This window comes from Syngnathus typhle, linkage group LG1 (assembly GCF_033458585.1).
Source record: "Syngnathus typhle isolate RoL2023-S1 ecotype Sweden linkage group LG1, RoL_Styp_1.0, whole genome shotgun sequence".
Classification (NCBI taxonomy): domain Eukaryota; kingdom Metazoa; phylum Chordata; class Actinopteri; order Syngnathiformes; family Syngnathidae; genus Syngnathus; species Syngnathus typhle.
In genome coordinates this window covers 25720169-25741740 of record NC_083738.1, presented here as the reverse complement: position 1 = coordinate 25741740, position 21572 = coordinate 25720169, and the positions used below count along the sequence as shown (strand labels likewise).

General features: G+C 43.4%; 1 protein-coding gene across 1 annotated transcript; it reads left to right on the top strand.

Moving 5' to 3' along the window:
• The first annotated feature begins 280 nt into the window (after window positions 1–280).
• Window positions 281–20842, top strand: pcxb (pyruvate carboxylase b). Its single transcript, XM_061282633.1, has 14 exons — window positions 281–290; window positions 1002–1223; window positions 2542–2698; window positions 6181–6421; window positions 6528–6695; window positions 7072–7153; window positions 9940–10097; window positions 10969–11055; window positions 13815–13994; window positions 15465–15639; window positions 15903–15976; window positions 18210–18350; window positions 18557–18658; window positions 19377–20842. The coding sequence occupies exons 1-14, from the start codon at window positions 281–283 to the stop codon at window positions 19524–19526; spliced, it is 1947 nt and encodes a 648-aa protein (XP_061138617.1). The 3' UTR covers window positions 19527–20842.
• The last annotated feature ends 730 nt before the right edge of the window (window positions 20843–21572 follow it).

Genomic DNA, 21572 nt, shown 5'->3' with positions numbered 1-21572 from the left:
CTTGTTGTATTATTTATGCGGGTGCCTGCCTGCGCCATTATGTCGCCTGGCCTCGGAAATACATTTGGCATTTGCTGTGAAAACGGACGGCCAAATGTTTTGCCTAATTCCTTTTTGATAAGTTTAAAGTGTCCTTTTTAGTCGGGGGTGAGTTTGCGCAGCTCATTATACCCGTGTCCCGCGACACGGGAGTTCATTTGCTTTGGGTGAGTTGGTGAGGGGAGTGGGGAAAGGTCAAGTGCAAAGAAAGCCAAAGGAGAAGTATGAGAGGGCTCCGAGCATGCGGGCGGGTAGACGCTAGCTCATTAACTGGACTAATTGATTGATGAACATCCAGTCCCCAGCTCAGATTGATCTCACTCGGGCTACCAATATTTGGAATCTCTGATTGGGCTCATGTTTATTTGCCTAGCAGAGGCTTGGTGGGATCAGCGTGGGAGGAAAAAAACGTGTTGTTTGTGCTTTGATGGCAGTGTTGATGTTGACGTGAACCCTTGTTTATTGACACGTTGCAGACCCATCCAATATAGACCAAAAGCCCCTCGAGAGACACCCCAAAAGATAATAAAAAACATCATAAAGAATTACACGTTTTATTTTTTTAACGATAGCTAAAAATCTGTTAGTTCAATGCTAGCATATGTGAAACACCTTAGACAGGATCCCTGAAATTAGCATTGTTGTGTTACAGTCAGTGTAACAACAATGCTAAGACTAACGAAAAATATGTTAGCTCAATGCCAGCATACAATGTAAAACACTATAGACAGGCTACCTGAAATTAGCATTGTTGTGTTACAGTCGACCTTACTGACTGTAACAACAATGCTAGCAATGACTAAAAATCAGTTAGCTCAATGCTAACGTACAATGTGAAACACCATAGACGGGCGATCTGAAACTAGCATTGTTGTTACAGTCAGTCTAAACATTGTACATAAAGTGAAATGGCTTTACTGGAGTTATAAACAATTTTATCGTCCTCTCATTTTCTCTTTTAGGAGATCCTCCGGTGGGATTCCGCGACATCCTGCTGCGCGATGGTCCGGAGGGATTCGCCAAAGCCGTGCGTGACCACCAGGGCCTCTTACTAATGGACACCACCTTCAGAGATGCCCACCAGTCCCTGCTGGCAACCAGAGTGCGCACCCACGACTTGAAGAGAATCTCACCCTTTGTCAGTCATAATTTCAACAACCTTTTCAGCCTGGAGAACTGGGGAGGTAAGTTGCGGAATGACTACTAAATATGACTAGCAAATAGCCTGCAATTAGTTTGTAAAATGTACTAAATGTAAAATTGGCATACTAATTATTTTTCCATTGTCTATTTTCGCTTTGGGTATTTTAGCGAAGAAAATGAGGTTCAGATGGTTGAGGCAACTCCCGAAACAAAAATTATTTCCATCAAACATCTTTTCACCCCAAAAATATTTTGAGTTTTTTTGAATAAGTGATTTGCCACGCCCTGATTACTAAAAGAAATTGAATGAATTACAAACATCTTTTTTTTCTGTGATAAAAGAACCGACTCTAATCTTTCATCAACAGGTGTGTTTACATTATCTTTTTTTTAATGTTCGCCTTTGAAAGGGTTAATATCTCAGGGATTAAAAAAAATAAACAGTTTAAAACACAGATGAGTCAACAGGGCTGTCGCCATACACGCTGTCCAACGATACATTTAGCATGCGGAGGTGTCAATCTGTGACGAGGCCACGCTCGCTTATCTTGGCATATTGTCTCGGCGCCGCGCTTTCGGCTCATATTGGGCGTCACGTGTTCCCGCCGCTCGGGGGCACAATGAATCATTGGGCAGATTAAGCTGCGAAAGCCCTTTGAGGATTACTCCCTTCCCGATATAGCCTTTCTCCCAACACCGTGGAGGATACACCACATTTGATTTGGGTCACGTAACGTATGGCTCCACTTATGCCGCCATTTGCACCCGTATCAGATCCGGCAAATGTCGAGCGGATCCGATTCATTTCAAAACGAATGCAAACGAGGGCGAAGATGTTCTTCTCGACCGCGGTCCGGACCGGCTTGCTCGTCCTAGTTCCCGCAATCTAATTAAGCGGCGCCGAGCCCGCCCGCCGTTTGGGACCGACTCCTCGGCTCAGCTTCATTCCATATCAAAGTCCGGCGAGCTGACGTCGGCTGAAATCCAACTTGGGCGGCGCGGTAAACAATTGATAAAGCAGAGGCTGCTTCCGGGGCTTTCCCGCTCTTCCCACACTCAGTCCATTTCCAAACGAACGCTGCAAATGAGATTTAATGGTGACAGTGTTGGATCAGCACAAAACCACCGGCGGCTTCAATATTTCTGGCTTACATGATAAATGTCTAATCCACGACGGAAAATGAGAGATTGCTATCGTGCCGCCGCCCCCTCCCGCCACGATGGAGAAATTTCATACAAACGGCCTCAAGATGACAAAGTGGTGGAATGAAAACCAAACATTTAGATTTTACATGTTAGCGTTTAGTTCTAACCCGACATTTAATGTCAATGTACGTGTGTGTTTGTGCGCACACCCAGGTGCCACCTTCGATGTGGCGATGCGCTTCCTGTCCGAGTGCCCGTGGAAGAGGCTGCAGGAGTTGAGGGCTTTGATCCCAAATGTTCCCTTCCAGATGTTGCTGAGGGGAGCCAACGCTGTGGGCTACACCAACTACCCCGACAACGCCGTCTTCAAGTGAGTCACGCTCGCGCATGTGTGTGTGTGTGCGCGCGCGCTACCCGGCCACTCCATTAAGCACATCTGTGTCGTCTGGAATGATCGTGGTAATAATATTATAATCGGGAACTACCGTATTTTCCGCACTATAAGGCGCACCTAAAAACCTCCGATTTTCTCAAAAGCCGACAGTGCGCCTTATAATCAGGTGCGCCTTATATATGGACCAATATTGAGCCACTACAGCAGTCGTCTCCAAAGTCCGACCCGCGGGCCAAATGTATATATCTTCTATATGGACAAAGTTTTAAAATGGGCCATTCATTGAAGGTGCGCCTTATAATCCGGTGCGCCTTATATATGGACAAAGTTTTAAAATGGGCCATTCATTGAAGGTGCGCCTTATAATCCGGTGCGCCTTATAGTGCGGAAAATACGGTAGTTTTCATTGACTCATTTCTCCTTTGTGTAATTGTTTCTGACGTGGTTGTGCCTTTAGAGCACTGGTGTCAAACTCAAGGCCCGGGGGCCAGATACGGCCACCACGTATCGTTTTATCTGGCCCGCAAAGACAAATTGCGTCACGTGTCAACACTAAAATTCCAATTTGTCTTCGCTTTTAAAAAACTGAAAAATTGCAAGCAAACGTCCATTCATCTTTTTAAAATATTTTAAATAATAACATATATTATTCGTCATTTTTTTGTGTAGCCTGTATTTTATGATGATATAAGCCCTCTGAAGGAAATTACAACTACAATGCGCCCTGCGCCAAAAATGAGTTTGGCACCCCTGCTTTAGAGTTTTGAGTAAGTTTTTCTAAATAGCACTCTTGATTGTAATTTATAAAAACATACAGTTGAAGTTGAATACCATTAAGTGATGGGAAAATGAAGCTTCAAATTTGCGTCATGAACCACTTGTTTTTTCTGACTTTTAACCTATTTGCTATACTGCTTTGATTCAGTAATGCGCCGTATAATGAAAAATACAGTGCATGATGGAGGTTAGCAGTCCTCAGCAAACTCCTCTATTCGCCATTTCCAGCGAGGATAAAGAATATATGCCTGTATTGTATTACTTTTGATAGAGAGTTTTGAATGGGTTGAGAAATACAGATGTTAACTGTCCAAAATGGGATACTATAAAGTGATCCTTAGAAGTACTCAGTTTGCTTGGATTCCATTACACACGCACACACACACACATGCATACACACATTTCATCAAATTGCATGACACATATTGACAATGGTGTGAAGCTTTTGAGAGCCCCTAAATAATAAATGTCATATCTGCCTCAAGCCCTTTCCCAAATAGATTGATTAGTCATCTCCTTGTCGTGGGTGACTCATGTCTGTATACGCACACACACACGGACACACGGACACAAACACTAAGATGTGAGAACCCTCCCTCCTCCACTCAGACGTAAATTAGCGGCGGCTTTATTACTCGTGCGCGCGCGCACACACACCGACCTCCCGTGTCCTCTCTGATGTTGATGCAGCCGCTCCTCCCTCTTCAATTTGATTTATTTATCCCTCCTCTTATCGTTGCTTTTTATGCTTCCATTCATCTCTCATCTCTCTCTTTATGCTGCCACGGAAAATGGGCACCATTGCGATTAATGTCTTTGGTCCATTTGCCTCGTTTTCACTCACTCTCGCTCTCTCTCTCTTGACAGTTCCTTTTTATTTTATTTTTTTTCCCTTTCCTAGTGCTGCCGGCTGCGAGTGAAATGGCCCAAAGCGGCGCTATCGACACGATGAAATCAAAGTGTAATTCTGTGGTGTCTAATTGATTTAAAGTGGATTTTATCCAGTCACGCTACAAGTTCTCCCAATGCTAATGAGGTTCTTCCTGTCGCTTCAGTAGTCGGGGTCTTCTTTTTTCTTTTTTCTTGATAACGGCAAAATTTAGGACGCGTTTGTGTTTTGGTGGTGCCAAGCAGCGGCACAAGCACTTGTGTAAACACCGGACATAGCGCCTGATAATACTCCCCTTGTGGCACCCTGCTAAGTACGCGTGTTTGTCGAGCGAGACAATGACTTTGTGCAAATGTTGTGTTGAAGCGGCTGCAGTCAGGTGCTGACAAACCCGATTAGGATTGCCAGGTAGCGCCATAAAAGCACGCATTTCCCCGCTCGGGCTTTTTATGGTTGGATTTGAACAGCTTATCCCGGCTGGCATGTGCGCCGTTATCTGTGACACGACCACTTATTTGCTGCGTGTGTGTGTGTGCGCGTGTGTAAGCAACAAATCTTTGCTGTGTTAACTCTAAATCATGAGGTGTCAAACTTGTTTTCAGTGCGGCCTACGTCAAAGTTATTGGTACCTTCCGGGACCTTGTTTATAACGGTGAACCCACGTAAATTGAATATTTGTCCGAATGTCACAGAAAAGGAAAAAGTGAAGATTTTAAGGATTGGGTTTACGGCGGCTGCGGTTGTTTTGTTGAATCGGGTACGGGTTTGATTTTAATTTAATTTTAAAATGAAAAATAACAGGAAACGTGTATTTGGGAAAGTACGTTAATAGTATGTCTTCCTTTGGCACTATTAGTCCATATTGGTATCCGCCGGAGGGTTTTTCCCGCCCTCCATTATAGGCACAAAGCTTGGGAATTTTTTATTTTTATTTCACAGGGTTGTCAAACTCATTTTTGTAGTCATAGTTTCCTTCAGTGGGCCATTATGACCCAAATAAATGTATGAATGTCTCATATTATATACTGTACAGTAATCCCTCGCTACGTCGCGGTTCGTTTATGGCGGCTTCAGTACATTGCAGATTTTTTTCCTAATAAAAAAAAAAATTCACAATTTCAAAATAAACCTTCTAAATTGAGGAATTATGGCACGAAATTTACCCACACGGCACCAGAAGGCAGGGAGTGTCCACACAATTGCAGTACGTACACTTGTACCTTTTTATAAAAAGTTGTTATAATAATAAGAGTTCTAAAAACATATTTACAGTATTGTACCTTGTTATAAAAAAAGATGGTGATAAAAGAGTTCTAAAAACATATTTACAATATGTACACTTGTACCTTGTTATAAAAAAAGTTGTTATAATAATAAAACAGTTCTACACACGTGCACACACACACACACGCACACGCACACACACACACACACGCGATAAACGAGGCACTACTGTTTAGGCTACACAACAAACTGATGAATAACTAGTTTTGAAATCAGAGACTATTAAGAACTGTTAACATTTTTAAAAAGGTGACATTGAAATAAAAATGGCTAGAAAGATCTCAATTTTTTCAAATTTAAGACAACTTGCAATTTTACTACAGACAGTTTGTCTTCACGGGCCAAATATAATTACACTGTGGGCCCAGAATGTGACACCCCTGATCTAAGAAATCCGGGTCTAGCATTTTGTCTCCTCCTGTTGGTCATTTTTTTTTGTATGTCGCTTGTAAAACTGTGACGTGAATTTCATAGTTCTGTACTCAGATGACAACGTTTGTCTCTTCAGGTTCTGCGAGGTGGCAAAAGAGAACGGCATGGATGTCTTCCGGGTTTTCGATTCCCTCAACTACCTGCCCAATATGCTGCTGGGCATGGAAGCCGCCGGATCGGCGGGAGGCGTGGTGGAGGCCGCCATCTCGTACACGGGCGACGTGTCGGACCCCGCCAGACAGAAGTATTCCCTCGGCTACTATCTGGAGCTGGCGGAGGAGCTTGTCAAAGCCGGAACGCACATCCTTTGCATCAAGGTGGGGAAGTAGCATTGGTTCCGTTGGACCTTCATCTTTCGCCGTCTAGGACCGGTCCGATGAGGGCGAACATTATCGAGGCTTTTTCCACGTCTTTGGATTCCAGGATATGGCCGGCCTGCTGAAGCCCGAGTCCAGCAAGCTACTTATCGGAGCCTTGAGGGACCGCTTCCCGCACGTGCCCATCCACGTGCACACGCACGACACGGCCGGCGCCGGCGTGGCCGCCATGCTGGCGTGCGCGGAGGCAGGAGCTGACGTTGTGGATGTGGCGGTGAGTGAGACCCACCTGGTTGTTATTTGGGGAAAGGGGATGAGTGTCCACGTCTGCGCTCTCATCTCGCGGGGAAAAGCGCCATAGCGTCATTCCATTAACGTGAACAAATATGATTTTTCCTCATCTTTGCATAGTGAGATCGGAAAATAGGCTCAAAAGCATTGGTTGAACCAAGAAGCTGCTATTTGCAATTTGGACCTGTGAACATTTCCATCCTACTTTGTTGATTCTACATTACAATAAAAGAAAGTCGAGTTTATTTGCATTGTCTGGCCGCCGCCCAGATGAATGTGCCGCTTTCATTCCCCCCCCCCCCCCCCCCCCCAATTTCCTTTATGTCACATACCAACTCCGCTGTTTTGCGATCCCCAAGGTTGACTCGATGGCTGGCATGACGTCCCAACCCAGCATGGGAGCGATGGTCGCCTGCGCCAAAGGAACCAAGATGGACACCGGTAAGCTCGTTCCCGTCCCTCAGAAGAAAAGTGCAAGCGTGCCTAATGTGTCCCGAGCGCACGGGGGGGAACAAAAGCGAGCACCTTGTGCGAGATATAAATCGTGGGAGGGTCGTTATTAATGATCTGGAACATGTCTGGGCCGGCAGTGATTTGCGTTTTGAGAGCGTCCTTCCCACACGCTCGGGGAAAACAAGCAATCGATGAACGGCAGCGTGTTTCTTCTTGTAGTCGCCGACTCGTCGGACTCGCTACGATCGGGCCAATTATGAAGGGGGGAAAAAACGGAGCTGGAGCCAAATAGTCATCAATAATGAAGACGTTGGCTGGCTTCATTAATGATTTGAAGTTGTGCCTGGAAGGAAATGAAATGGCCTTGAATAAAGTTTGATTGTCGTAGAACCATAGCGAGATGGTGGAATGTACATTTGGGGATTTTATTAGCGTAATTGCGACAAGATATGCCCACTGCTGGCGAGGCTGCTTTAGAGCGCCTCGTTGTTGCTGTAAGTAAGCGCATCTCATGCAGGGAAAGTTGGAAAAGCCAGGAGTGGGAGTATTTTTCATGATTCTTATTTTATTTTTTATAAAGTCTGATTTGATAGCCAACTTGGCTTTGGTGCCTCGTTGTCAGCTGTGAGTGTGCAGGTGTCATTGAGAAAACGTTCAATGTCAAATTGGGTATTTTTCTTATTTACAAAAAAAAAAAACAAATCAATTGACAAATGACCGAATTAGATTCATGAGTATAAATTGTAATGAACAATTTAACCAAAAAAACATTGATTTTTCTTATTTACAAAAAAAATCAATTGACAAATGACCAAATTAGATTATTGAGGATAAATAAATACATTTTAATGAATAATTTAAAAACATTGATTGCACCAGTTATTACAGGATTCTTAGGTAGAACTAAGGAACCAAATGGGGCTCTCCGTGCTCTGTACTTTCCCTTATCCTTATTTATAATTTAAAAAAAAAAGCCTGGAGTCTCTGTGGCTTTCAAATCCTTTTTATCCAGAATCGAGTTTCTGTTATCAAATTCCATAAGGTTCGACTTTGAATTTCCGTCCAAACCGTCACCTTGTGTGCTCGGTTTTTCTTTTGAAGGCCTTCCGCCTCTCATCTTTTCAGTCTCAACAAACAACGCGGCCTTGGATTTATTGAAATAGTTGCTGACCTTAGAGTGTTTCCACCCCCCTCCTCGCGTTATATGGTTGTTGTTTTTTTTATCCCAGCTGGACTCTTGAGCAATAATGAGTAGTTTTCTGCGTGCTCTGCTTCCTCTGCTTCCTCTTTTCTGTCATCTCCCCCTCCTCCTCCTCGTCCTTCTCGGTGGCATAGCAATTAACAGCACTTTGCATGCACATTTCAGCATCCGCCCCCTTGGCAAGCACGAGCGTCACTATTTGTTTGTGGTGAAAAGTGACTGTTCATCCTTTTGTCTCCTCATTCAATTACTGGCACACTTGCGGTTTGACATATTTATCCGGCAAAGCGGCCATTTGTTGCTCTTTCTTACCGACTGTGAAGATGGTTTTGTTAATGCCGAGAGAACGTCGCCGTTTGAAGACGCACGGGCCAGCCAACAACACCTTTAGGTATAATGCAAATATGCAGAAAGGAGACACAAAGGTAGGAATTGAGGAAAAAGGCGTTCAAATCAATTAGATTGTACCGTTTCAGAAAAGGTGATTGCCTTCATACACATACCAATTAGTCCAACCTGCCTTGGATTTGTGCCAATTAAAAGCTGATAGGATTGTAATATCCTGTCTCAAAAAGCATAGTTTTTAGAATAGTGTTTATTTTATTGTTATTATTATTTTATTTTTATATTTTTTCGTTTTTTAATTTATTTTTTAAAGACTATGGGTATCCCTCCAAAATTTCTATTATAATAGTTGTACCTCTTTTTTTCACTTATATATCATATTATGTATGATATTACTTTTACTTAAATATAATAAAAAATCTCAAACTATATATACTAAACAAATCTTTGTTATGTTTGTACTTTGTGTATGAAAAGGAAAATAACACTCTATAGTTCTGATGTTGTACTTTTTATATATATATATATATATATATATATATCATTTGTTTAGTATATATAGTTTGGGATATATAGTTTGGGATTTATATATATATAAATCCCGTTTATTTGTATAAAAAATAAACGAAACGAAATATATATATATATATATATATATATATATATATATATATATATATAGGACATATATATATATACACACACAAAATTAAACATTTTGTTTTTGCTTCATTTCCATGGACATAAAAAAAATTGCTTCACTTCCATTTATATTGTGCTGCTCCTGGTGTGTGTGCACCGTCTCCACCAGGGGGCAGTATAATAAAAACATTCAGAAACGCATGGTCACAATTTCACAGTAAGCCACATTAATGTAAGTCCAAGAATACGTCTTGTGTCCTTCAATAGAGTTTGGGTGTGGGCAACAGTGGACAACAGTGTCCTCAGTCCACAAACGTGCGTAAGGCCACCAACGACATGTGACTGATGCGCGCCCGCCGCGATGCCGCCATGATGGATGCGCGGGGGAGTTTTAACTACACAGTCACAAATAAACATTGCCACTGATTTCTACCTCCGGCTCCGTCATTGAACATTTAATGCGCCGTTAAGCTTTTCGGCATAAGGCTAGAAAAGTCTGCCTTGGTAATAATACAAATGAGTGGCCAAGCCACATTACTGCTTAGATCCTGAAAGGCATTTGAGCTTGGTTTCAAACTTGTGCCAGGTATCGCTCTGGAGAAGGTGTTTGACTACAGCGAGTACTGGGAAGTGGCTCGAGGCCTCTACGCTCCGTTCGACTGCACGGCCACCATGAAGTCCGGCAACGCCGACGTCTACGAGAACGAGATACCCGGAGGACAGTACACCAACCTTCACTTCCAGGTGCCCCATGGCTATTCTTAACCACTCGTCCCCACCCGCACACGTTTGTTTTTTCCCCCAAGATCAATGAAGCGAAATGACGTTTTAGTCTCACAGCTGACCTGTGAAATTGGACTGATGTAAACACAGGCCCCACTGTACGCCTGTAGGCCCAGCCATGACGGTCTAATAATAGAGCTGCTTTTCCACCAGAAGACCTGTTGATGTGTCACACAAAGTACAGAAAATGTCTTTGCTCTCTTCAGACCACTTTTTTTCTCACCACGCCTTCACAAGAGATCCACTACATAAATGTCAGTTCAAACAAAGTATTGCAGTGCACTGCATCATAGTGTCTGTGAGGTCACAGTAATTCTCAGAAGTGTACTAGTGGTACACTGGCTCCCTCTAGAGGTATATGAAAGAATCGCCACCTAAGGACAGGTCAGTTGTGTTTAACTTTTTCCAGTACTCTGTGTTTTTAAACATTTAATTAGGTAGTTATGTAACTGCTGCGTGCATTGCATTTTCTTTTATTTGTTTTCGATATAGTTTTTTATTTTTACTTGTTTTAAGCACAGTGCTAATTTTTAAACCATGCATAATGTCATAGTAGCTTACAAAAATAGTTTCCAAGCCTTAGCACCACCCAGGACGACTACACTTCTGTTTTGGGCGTCGCAACGATGGTGAGACTAAGTTTCAGCACCACTGCATTAGAAAGCACATTTTCAGCACTATGGACAGCTCCGACACACTTTGAGCTGTCCATGATTGTCTTTCTGGCGCAGTGCAGTTCTTTCCCATGGGCAAAAGAACATTAGAACAGAAGCTGACCCACAATTTCCATCTTGCTCTCGCCCTTATTGTTGTCGTTATTATGTGACCACAGGCGCACAGTATGGGCCTGGGGAACAAGTTCAAGCAGGTGAAGAAGGCCTACACCGAAGCCAACAAGCTACTTGGAGACCTCATTAAGGTGAGACATGAAGATGGACAGTGTAGTGCCGGGCTCACATGGTCGACATATCAGGTTAACATATGTTCTGTAGTTAAAACATAAATTTGCCTCTAACTCTACTAGCTTAATGCTAACACATAATTGGGAACAGCATAGACGGGCTAACGAATAGCATTGCTGTTACACTGTGCGTTAGGGCAAGTGAATTTAATTATGAGCTGGAACCAAAAACCTGTAACTGGAGTTACAAGGAGCTCCGTCTGGGTTCTTGTTTATTTTTTGCCCCCAAATCAATACTGTGCTCCCTTTTTGGACAGATTGTGTCAGTTCCATTTCATTGCACCCTGTGGTGCGATGACAATAAAGCTCATCGGAGCTTTTCTGAAGTGTACCACTTTTTAGTCTTTAAATTGCCTCCGGTTTCAGTTGCGCAACAGTGAGGCCTGTCTTCCTGCTCACTCTGTGAAGTGCCTTGCAATAGAGCGACAATTTGTGCATGTAGTATTTGTCAGTATTCGCTCGTTATCTTTCTGTCAGCTTCCTTACGTAATTAGAGGTCACACACACACACACGTTTTCAGCACTCTTGCACCGGCTGCAGGACTGCACGTGGTCTCAGTCGGCCTTTACTCGCTCCCATTTTTTTTTCTCCTTCCTTCACTCCATCATCGCCTGCCGCTTGCATGCCGCCTCCATTTGGTCCCGACTCAGACGTCTGTCTAGCCCTCATTTTGATTAGACTCTGGGCTCGTATCTCTAATCTTCGCGTCGTTTCCCCCACTTGGGCCGGCTCTCCCAGTGTCTCGTTATCGCGCCTGTCTGCTGTCTCCTCCTCCGGTGACAGGTACCATTCTTCACCGCCGCCACTTCCCTGCCTGGCTCCCTTGACGCTGTAAAAAGCGAGAGAGTTGTTTATGTGCTCACACACACACAAAGGAGTGAGAAAGATGAACACAATCCTCAGGGTGGGTTTTAGGAGGAGGAAGAGGAAGCACGGAGGTATTAAGAACAGAAATACCTAGCAGAGGTGAAAGTAAAAGAGCGATAACATCGCAGTATATGAGCATGTACATGATTTATTTATATATATATATATATATATATATATATATATATATACACACACTTACACACACGCACACTGTGTATGTATATATATATATAAATATTATTTATACTATGTGAAGGTGTATGTGTGTATATATGTATATATGTATATATTGTGTGTGTGTGTGTGTGTGTGTGTGTGTGTGTGTGTGTGTGTGTGTGTGTGTGTGTGTGTGTGTGTGTGTGTGTGTGTGTGTGTGTGTGTGTGTGTGTGTGTGTGTGTGTGTGTGTGTGTGTGTGTGTGTGTGTGTGTGTGTGTGTGTGTGTGTGTGTGTGTGTGTGTGTGTGTGTGCGTGTGTGTGTGTGTGTGTATGTGTATATATACATATAAACTGTGTTTGTGTGTATATATGTATATGTATATATATGTATATATGTATACGTATATGTATATGTATATATGTATACGTATATGTATATATGTATATATATATATATATATATGTATATATTTTTTTTTTCTTTTTTATATGTATATGTGTATATATATATGTGTATGTGTATATATATATATATATATATATATATATGTAAACTATGTGCATGTGTGTCTATATTAATAATATGTATACGTGTGTTTATATATTATGTGTGTGTGTGTCTTTTCTTTGGTACTAATACTTTTTCCCTCGTGTGTGTGCACGTGAATTATAGGCGCTGGTTGAGAACGAACACGGGTGCGCGCGCATGTTAAGATGATGAGTGGGTCGAGTACTTGACGTGTATGAAGAGCAAATCCAAGAGTGTATAAATGGGGGCGTTGAAGTGCACGCGGGGTGACAAATGAGATGAGAGTGACGAGTGAGCACAGTGTGTCGCCGCTGTCAACAATTCGTCCGTATTGAAGTGCATGAAAAGACACACTGAGACCAAAAAACAAGTAGGGATCGACAGTGTTGGGGATTATTACTGCAACAGGTTGTAAAATTGAAAGAAAGAAGTCTGTAAGTGAAGAAAGGGAGTGTTTTAGGGTTATGACAAATGCTGCTAGTAAGCAGCCAGGGAGAAAGTCATGATTCTTAAAGACACATGAGAAAACAAAAGGCAATGGTCCTTTTACTTTGCAATAAATAAGCAAAGATTGGCCTTAGGAAATGCTGATAACGTTGGAGAAAGGGAAACTTGGGATGCACGGTCACGCTTTGACTTTAGTGTGGTTTTTTTTTTTTTTTTTTTAATAATACTTGCTAAACTCGCATAATGGCCACTCTGAAGGTTTTAGCCGCCTCTTCCGATACCTCGGGCATTCCTGCAAACAAGTGTTTCAAAAACAAAGAGGGAGAGGGAAAAGAGCATTTAATTGGCTCGAATTCACCAATAAAAAAAGCTTTGATAAGGTATCCGGAGGTGACACCTGTCACCAACACTTGGATGCCTCATGGCTTCAAGTGAAACGTCAAGTTAACATTCTGTTCACTTCTGCAACCAAGCCGCTTTGTCTTGCGAGAGCCAATTTCATTTTTGTTGCTGAGTCAACTGCTCGTCTTTTGTGACCCACTTAGCAACGGGAGACGGATGCGCTCGTCCTCAATAACGAATGCCACTGATACTCACGTGCCTGTCCAGAAAAACTCTTCTCATCGCCGTTATGCAAATGATTAGCATCACAATCTGCCGGCTCGATGTTTTCCTTCCGTGCAGCGCTCAACTGTCGATGTGTTGTCATTCAGGTGACACCGTCCTCCAAGATTGTAGGGGACCTGGCTCAGTTCATGGTCCAAAACAACCTGAGCCGCGCCGAGGTGGAGGAGAGGGCCGACGAGCTTTCCTTCCCTCTGTCCGTAGTGGAATTTCTTCAGGGTTACGTTGGGATACCGCACGGAGGATTCCCGGAGCCCTTTCGATCCAAGGTAATCCAACCTCTTCCTAAACGTACGCACGCGCGCCACAACATGGGAAAATCCATAAAAATATATTTTATTAAAACATTTTCAAATTAGTTTTACACTCCCCACGTACTTTATTGAAAGTCACTTTTGAAACATTCCAATGAATTGGAACACTCAACGTATGTTTTAAAAGTACTACGCATGCCTGGTGCGGTGGTCAGCGTGTGAGTGTGAGCTGTGGTCTAGTACAGCAGCGCTTGCATTAGTTTCCTCTTTCATTTTGTGGTAAACCTTTCCTCCGACAATCAACAAAAGCTGAAAAGTGTGTCAGAGACTCATAATGAGTAAATGAGATTTTATTTTTATTTTTATTTACTTGAGGTAGATGCCAATACCGATATTCAAGTTAGATTTTGATTAATCTGACAATCATTCAAAAAATAAATGCAGTAATTTATGTTTTGGGGCCACTTAATGCTTAGAATTTCTTTTTTTTTAATTAAGGGCAGAATATTTGACTTTTTTACAATACTTGACTTCTTTAACTTAAACAGAAACAAAAATCCGTTGATTTGTTTTGGGGCGGTAGGAATGTTTTAATGTAATATAACATTATAATATTAAAATATATCATATATAACATAATTATAATATATATTAATATTTAATGTAATATAATTTTGTCTTATATTGTAATGTGTTAAAAATATATATTTTTTTTAGAAATTTGGGCTTAGTTGGTTAACATCTCCGAATTGCTGCTGCACACACATCAGGGTGATGTCATCCACCGCTCGTTGCACTCAAGCTGCGGGCATTTTGTGCACGCCAAGCACAAGATATGGCATCTTTATGACGGCACAAATAGTTAGCGGGCACATTACATCACACGACATCAGTCCAGCGTTTGTTTTTTTCTCTTCATGCAAATGCGCCCACCCCAAAAAAGAAAAGTGGCCCCCGTTGTTTTGTTCTTAAGGGAATGAACTCATGGACCTTGCGTGGGAGTGCGCTCTTTAATAATTGCAAACGAGCAAGCAAACTGCTTTTGTCTTCATTTGTTCGAGGTACCTCTCGAGGACGCGGCGTCGATAACAAGCGGGAACTTCAGCGGCACGGTCGTCTCTGAAGTGTCGACGTGACACATACGTTGAGTCAGCTGCCGCCGAAGCCGCCGGGCGTGACTAATAGCTCACCGCCGCCGCACCTCGCGCCTCGGCGAGGACCTGCTCACATGTAATTTTAGCAACACGGAAGCAGAAATGCTTTGAAGGAGCGATTTTGAATTTCTTTGCTCTCTTATGATGGTCCAAGTCAAAGTCAGGTTAAAGCTTTCATGGAAAGGCGAGAAGTATGCCGTGAACTTTCCCAGCTCTTAACACATCGCAAAGTCTTGCAAATCCCACGAGGGTTTTACTTTTGACATGAAACATCTCGGCCCTTTTCCCAGCTCAATAGAAAACGACTCAAACAAGTCTTCACTTTGTCTAGGTCCTCAAGTCGCTCCCTCGCATAGAGGGCCGCCCCGGTGCCTCGCTGCCGCCGATGGACTTCAAATCCCTGGAGGAGGGTCTACGCGCGGCGCACGGCGATGACATCACCCCCGAAGACGTCATGTCAGCAGCCATGTATCCCAAGGTGTTCCAGGAGTTCAAGGAATTCACTGGTGGGTTAGGATGGCCAATGAGGATGTTTTTGAAATATTTTATTTATTTATTTAATAGTTTATTTATTTATTGTCTTATTTTTTTATATTTAGTTTTTTATTTGATTTATATATATATTTTTTTTTTGTTGATGTTTCTGAAATATTTTATTTCTTAATTTATAGAAGATTATACAAATCCTGCGCACACACACACACACACACACACAAGCACACACACATCTTTATGCAACATATTTACTATTATCTGTCCTCCACTGCAGCTAACTTTGGGCCAGTGGACTGTCTCAGCACCAGACTCTTCCTGGATGGACCAAAGATCGCCGAGGAGTTTGAGGTAATGTTCCACACTGTGAAGCTTTCAACTTTAATTAGAATTCAGCAGAACCGCCACTGCCCTTGACCTCTGACCCATAAGACCCAAAGAGGAAGTAATTGGGATTGTTGTTGTTTGTAGCAAGTGCCTTGACAAGTGTGAGTGGGCTGATAAATGAGTGGTTGCCCAAAGTGTCGCATGCTTTTCATGTGTCGAGCTCAATCGACTCTGGAGTCGATCAAGCGCCTCGGCCCCCTCCCCCCCTCCTACTTTCTCCCTCATGTTAACAAAGTAGTTCACATCTTCATTCCAGGCAGGCAGGCAGGCAGGCAGGCAGGCCGTATTTATTTATTTATTTATTTCTTTATTTCTTTCTTTCTTTCTTTCTTTCTTTCTTTCTTTCTTTCTTTCTTTCTTTCTTTCTTTCTTTCTTTCTTTCTTTCTTTCTTTCTTTCTTTCTTTCTTTCTTTCTTTCTTTCTTTCTTTCTTTCTTTCTTTCTTTCTTTCTTTCTTTCTTTCTTTCTTTCTTTCTTTCTTTCTTTCTTTCTTTCTTTCTTTCTTTCTTTCTTTCTTGCACCTGCAGCAACATTTAGTCCTCATATGTACAATGAACACATTCACATCCGCCTTGGTGAATAATTTCCTCTTCTTCCCCACAATATCAATATTTTCATTACGGGTTCGGCGCGCACACGCCACGTTATCGTGCGGGGCCAAAGGCGCGCGTGCATCATTTGACGGCAGCAGGGCACCAGGTTGATGTTAATTGATTTTTATATTGCTCGGGACCCAAGGAGCAGCACTCGGGCGCTGCGGCGTTATCAAAGATTCAACAGTTGCATCGATCGCTCAGATATGCTATTGACCCAAAAGTGCGAAGCGCTAACACGCCACTCAAGCATTCCAATGGATTTGATTGTTTCCCCACACTTTGCTTTTTACGCTCTTTGCGATTCCCATCAGCCATTGCGGGAAACAATGAGCCTTTTGTTGTCATGACGATGGGTTATCCCCACCGGATGGCGTCCTATTAGCGGCAGCGAGGAGCGAGAGACGCGTGTCAAAAAAAAGTGACAACTTTTTGCTTTTTCACAAGCGTCGCTTTATGGCCTGTGAAAGGAGGCGAGGGAGACAAATGGCACTGCAAAGAAAAAGGCGCCCTTAGTCTTCCGAGCGGAGAGCAAATCATTTACTTTTCATGGTCTTTCTGCAACTTTTCCATTCTACAACGGAGCAACATCGCCTTATCTTTTGTTGCCATTTTGAGGGCCATCCAAACTGAGATCCACTACAAAGATGATATTAAAATAAATAAATAACGATTACAGAGCTGCCAACAACGAGGCGCTCTAAATCGCCCACCCCCGTCCAACGAACCGACTCCCAACGACCGAACGAATCGGAATGATTGAGTTCTAAGTGCTAGTTTGCAAATCCGCAACTTGTTGACATGCGAGGTGCCTCTGGCGTCATTTCACACTTCATTTCCAGTCCCTCGCAAATCTGGTCCAAAATGCGGCATGTGGTGTGCACGCATGTCAGTCACCCGCACGTACGGGCTAATAAAAACCTCGCCTTGGCCGGCTTTGAGCTGGTGATTCAGTATCATTCTAACGATGTTTGACAGAAATGTAAACTTAGATTTGCATAAACATGGAGTCGGACATACACGTGCGTGATTTCATGATCTTATTCCGGGACAGCTTATTAATAAGGTCACCTCAAGTTTAGTATCAAACCTGTTTTGAGTCCGAGACGCCACGAGAGCCCAACGTGTTGTTAGCTTAGCGCTGGAGGACGCTCCTGTGTTTGCTCACGGCGTTAGACAAACACGCCCGACTCGACACACAATGAAAGGATCTTCTGAGCACGCTTCTTGACTGTTTAGGCAAGAAAGGGAAATTAGGAGCTGGCTGTTTTGCACGTTGCACTTGACTGTGTTGAAAAGAAAAGCAATCGCATGCGAGATTTCATTTGTCACCTCACGAGTGGAGAATAACAATGCGGGGGCTGATGAAGCCGGAGCTTCTCACGCCAGTCGATGCTGATGTTTACCTTTGTGACACTCGTGCTTTAATTGGTCTGCCGGCTTGATGAGACTGGCAGGCAAAGGCGGCAGCGGGAAAAAAATAAAATGATAATAGGAAAACTAATGATTTTTTTTATTTTTGGAGGTTTTATTTTTTTATAATAATTCTAAAGATCTTTTGTTGGTTTGTCCGGCAACGTCTTATGTTCCGCCCTCGGCCTGCAGGTGGAGCTAGAGAGGGGTAAGATCCTGCACATCAAGGCCCTCGCCCTGGGTGACCTGAACAAGGCCGGCCAGAGGGAAGTCTTCTTTGAGCTGAATGGACAGCTGAGATCTGTGCTGGTGAAAGACACGGTCGCCATGAAGGTACGACGTGATGGATTGCGCTGAAAAGAGAACAAGAGAGACGGATAAATGATCGGTGCGGCGTAAAAAGAGGATGAAGTGCTCCAAGTAAACAATGAGGACGTGTATTAACGGCGAGAGAGCTTTGCGATGATGACGTTCTATTTCTCCTCACACCTGTAAGCGCATTTGTACCAATGATGGATGCTTGAAATCTTCCCCTCCAGGAGATGAAGTTCCATCCCAAGGCCCAAAAGTCCATCAAGGGTCAAGTGGGCGCGCCCATGCCCGGAAAAGTATTGGAGGTCAAAGTGGCAGTAGGCGACAAGGTCAGTTGTTGCCAGACACAAGCCTACGCAAGATTTTTGGGGGTGTGGTGGGAAGTATGTCACTAAAAGTTGTTTCATCATCATGCTAATTTTGCTAAAGCTAAACGACAGAAACTCCAAAATTCAAACTCGAATAAATACCAGCAAACTAACTCCTAGAAAAGCCTACAAAATCCAATTAACTCCAACAAGGATCCTACAGACTCAACTAACTTCTACTAATGCCTATAAAAAAAAAATCTTGCAACCTACCAACAATGTAGCTAGCAACAATTAGCAACTACCTAATTAGCTCCAAACTAACTCCTAGAAACTCCCAACTCACGCCTAGTTGAGTCCCAACTAGCTCCCACAAACCCCCAACTAACTCTGACCAAGTTCCAACGAGCTCCCACAAACTCCCGACTACTACAATCTCCCAACCCCAACATACTATTGACTAACTCCCGACTAACATTGACGAATTCCCAGCTAACTCCCAACTGAGTCCTTACTTAGTCCTTCATGACTCTCTACTAAGTCATTCAAACGCCAAACACCAACAAACTCGATGAACTCCAACCAACACTAAAAAAACGCTCAAATGGATTCATGATAACTACTTTTTAAGTTTTTCTACTTTTGACGTTCCTTAAGGATGTGTATAACTCTACTTAAGTCCACAATGCAGGTATTTTTCCAAGTTGTGGTGCTGACTGACGCCGTTGTCCCTTTTTAGGTGGAGAAAGGGCAGCCTCTGTGCGTCCTCTCCGCCATGAAAATGGAGACGGTGGTCAACTCGCCGCTGTCTGGCACCATCAAGGCGGTGCACGTCGTCACCGACTCCACCCTGGAGGGCGACGACCTCATCCTTGAGATTGAGGAGTAGTGAGAAGCTCTTTTGGGTGGGGTGGGGGGGGAGCAGGGGATAGGGGGATTCTGTCTAGTTTGCTGCAAGTGAGGTGCGGGCTTTATTTTTACATACGCATAGCCAGGAGGATGTAGAGTAGAAACGCACAATAATATATACAATGTAAAATAGTAATTATTTAGATGAGGACTAGTTTCGCCTGAGCTACATTCCATCACTCGTCTTAAATTAAAACAGGCGCAACGCTACCTTGCAATCAAATGTTATCAGCACACGGATGATTTGCAACGATAAGACGGAGCGAGCAGGCGCCGCGTAATGCCGTCGGCCCGACTCATTCCTTTTCCGTCATCTCAAAGTTCCGAGGCCAAGTGTTAAGGCTTTCTAATCATTAGGCTTTCGTGTCAAGTGCATTCTGGGAATGTGTGATAGTGGTTGGGACCGTTTGTTTGGGCCATATTCCAGCTCGTCATCACGGCAAAGGTCGCGTTACTGTATCAGTAACATCAGCGAGCGCTCGTTAATCCGTATCACGTCGGAGTATAGACTTTACGTGGTGTAAACGAGACAAGGCCCCGATGTGAGGCAGACTCGCTGTGTTGCCCCCCCCCCCCTCCATGAAGCTCTGCTGATTCATTTCTTCGTTAATACTCTGTCAAGTGATGTGAAATTAGCCGGACTAATAAGAGACTCTGGAGACCCCCGGCAGCAGCGGCGCCGCACCGATTCTTCTTGTGCCCTTGCATACATTAGCCTAATTGTGTGTACGCAAGCAAATTTCCAAGCGGCTCCCGCCATGCTGCACCTCCAGAGGTTGAAAAAGTAAAACAGCTTCCAAACGAAATGGCATATTGACAAACACGGAGGCATTAAAGCGTGTGGAGGAAATAACTATGCACCAATGATAAATTCAAACACCCATGGCCCCGCCCCCTTTCCTCCCCTTCAGTGCCGCTTCCGCCACAATCCCCCCTCGACATCATGCTAGTATACGGTTGGCTGAACCGACCTGAACACTGGCTCCATCCTCGCCAGGCTCTGCTCATCAAATACTTCTAACGTTACGCCATCTACTGGTCAGTTACTGTGATGTATGTTTCTTTTTTTTATCGCTATATAGTTATATCCAAGCAACCAAAATGTTTACGCTTTCATCAGCAAAATATTTTGCAAAAGTGTTAGTTTACATTTACTGAAGGTGCCCATGTGTAGCCTGTCCTAGATTAGAAGCACAACTGAAACAACAAAAACACTAAAATAAAAAAAAAAATACATATCGAGAGCTCTAATTGTAATCGTTGTCTTTACCTACGAATAAAAGTGAATTAACGAAACCTCTCGGTATCTGTGTCGTATATTTAGAACCAGATGAGCAAAGAAACACAACGCTCAAGTGCTGGTGAAGCTGTTTAATTATGGCTTGGCTCCGCCCCCCACCCCCGCGCGACACTGACAGGACGTTCCCGCGCGGCCAGATGATGAATGAGGATGCCCCTTGCAGCCTTGCAGGGTATCTGCTTAAATACCGACGGAGCTCACTGAATCAATCACGCCTGTCGCCTGAGCGACTTCATCGATCAGCTGCCTGACGATCACTAGGATGGCATTTTTGCGGCTTGTTTGGGACGCCGTGCGGCTAATGACACGCTTGCCGCTCGTTCAGGCGGAAGACGAAGAAAGAACGGGATGTTCGAAGACGAACCGGCATGGCCGGTAATTGGTCTGACCTTGCTTCAACTTTTGTCGTCACCGTGATTGACACGTTGACGTTTCACGCTCGGCGGCTTGAGGTTATTTTAGTATTGTCTGAAGCAAGCCCTTTGACAAAACGTCTTTCACAAATAAACTTTGCTTGGCAGACAGTGAATAATACTTTAAAAAAGAGGCTTCAAGATTTTCATCACCTCTTTTTAATCAAACCACATAAGTGAGGAAAATCTGCTAGCTTAATGCTAACCTACAATGCAAAATGCCATGCATATGCTAATGGAACTAGCATCACTGTTGTAGTTAGCCATTTGACAAAACGTCTTTCACAAACGAACTTAATTTGGCAGACATTGA

Bases quoted from the DNA above. Each gene is read 5' to 3' on its own strand.
- pcxb (XM_061282633.1), top strand. The intron at 1,224-2,541 runs GTAAGTTGCGGA...GCGCACACCCAG, and splicing joins CAGCCTGGAGAACTGGGGAG to GTGCCACCTTCGATGTGGCG. The intron at 6,696-7,071 runs GTGAGTGAGACC...GCGATCCCCAAG, and splicing joins CTGACGTTGTGGATGTGGCG to GTTGACTCGATGGCTGGCAT.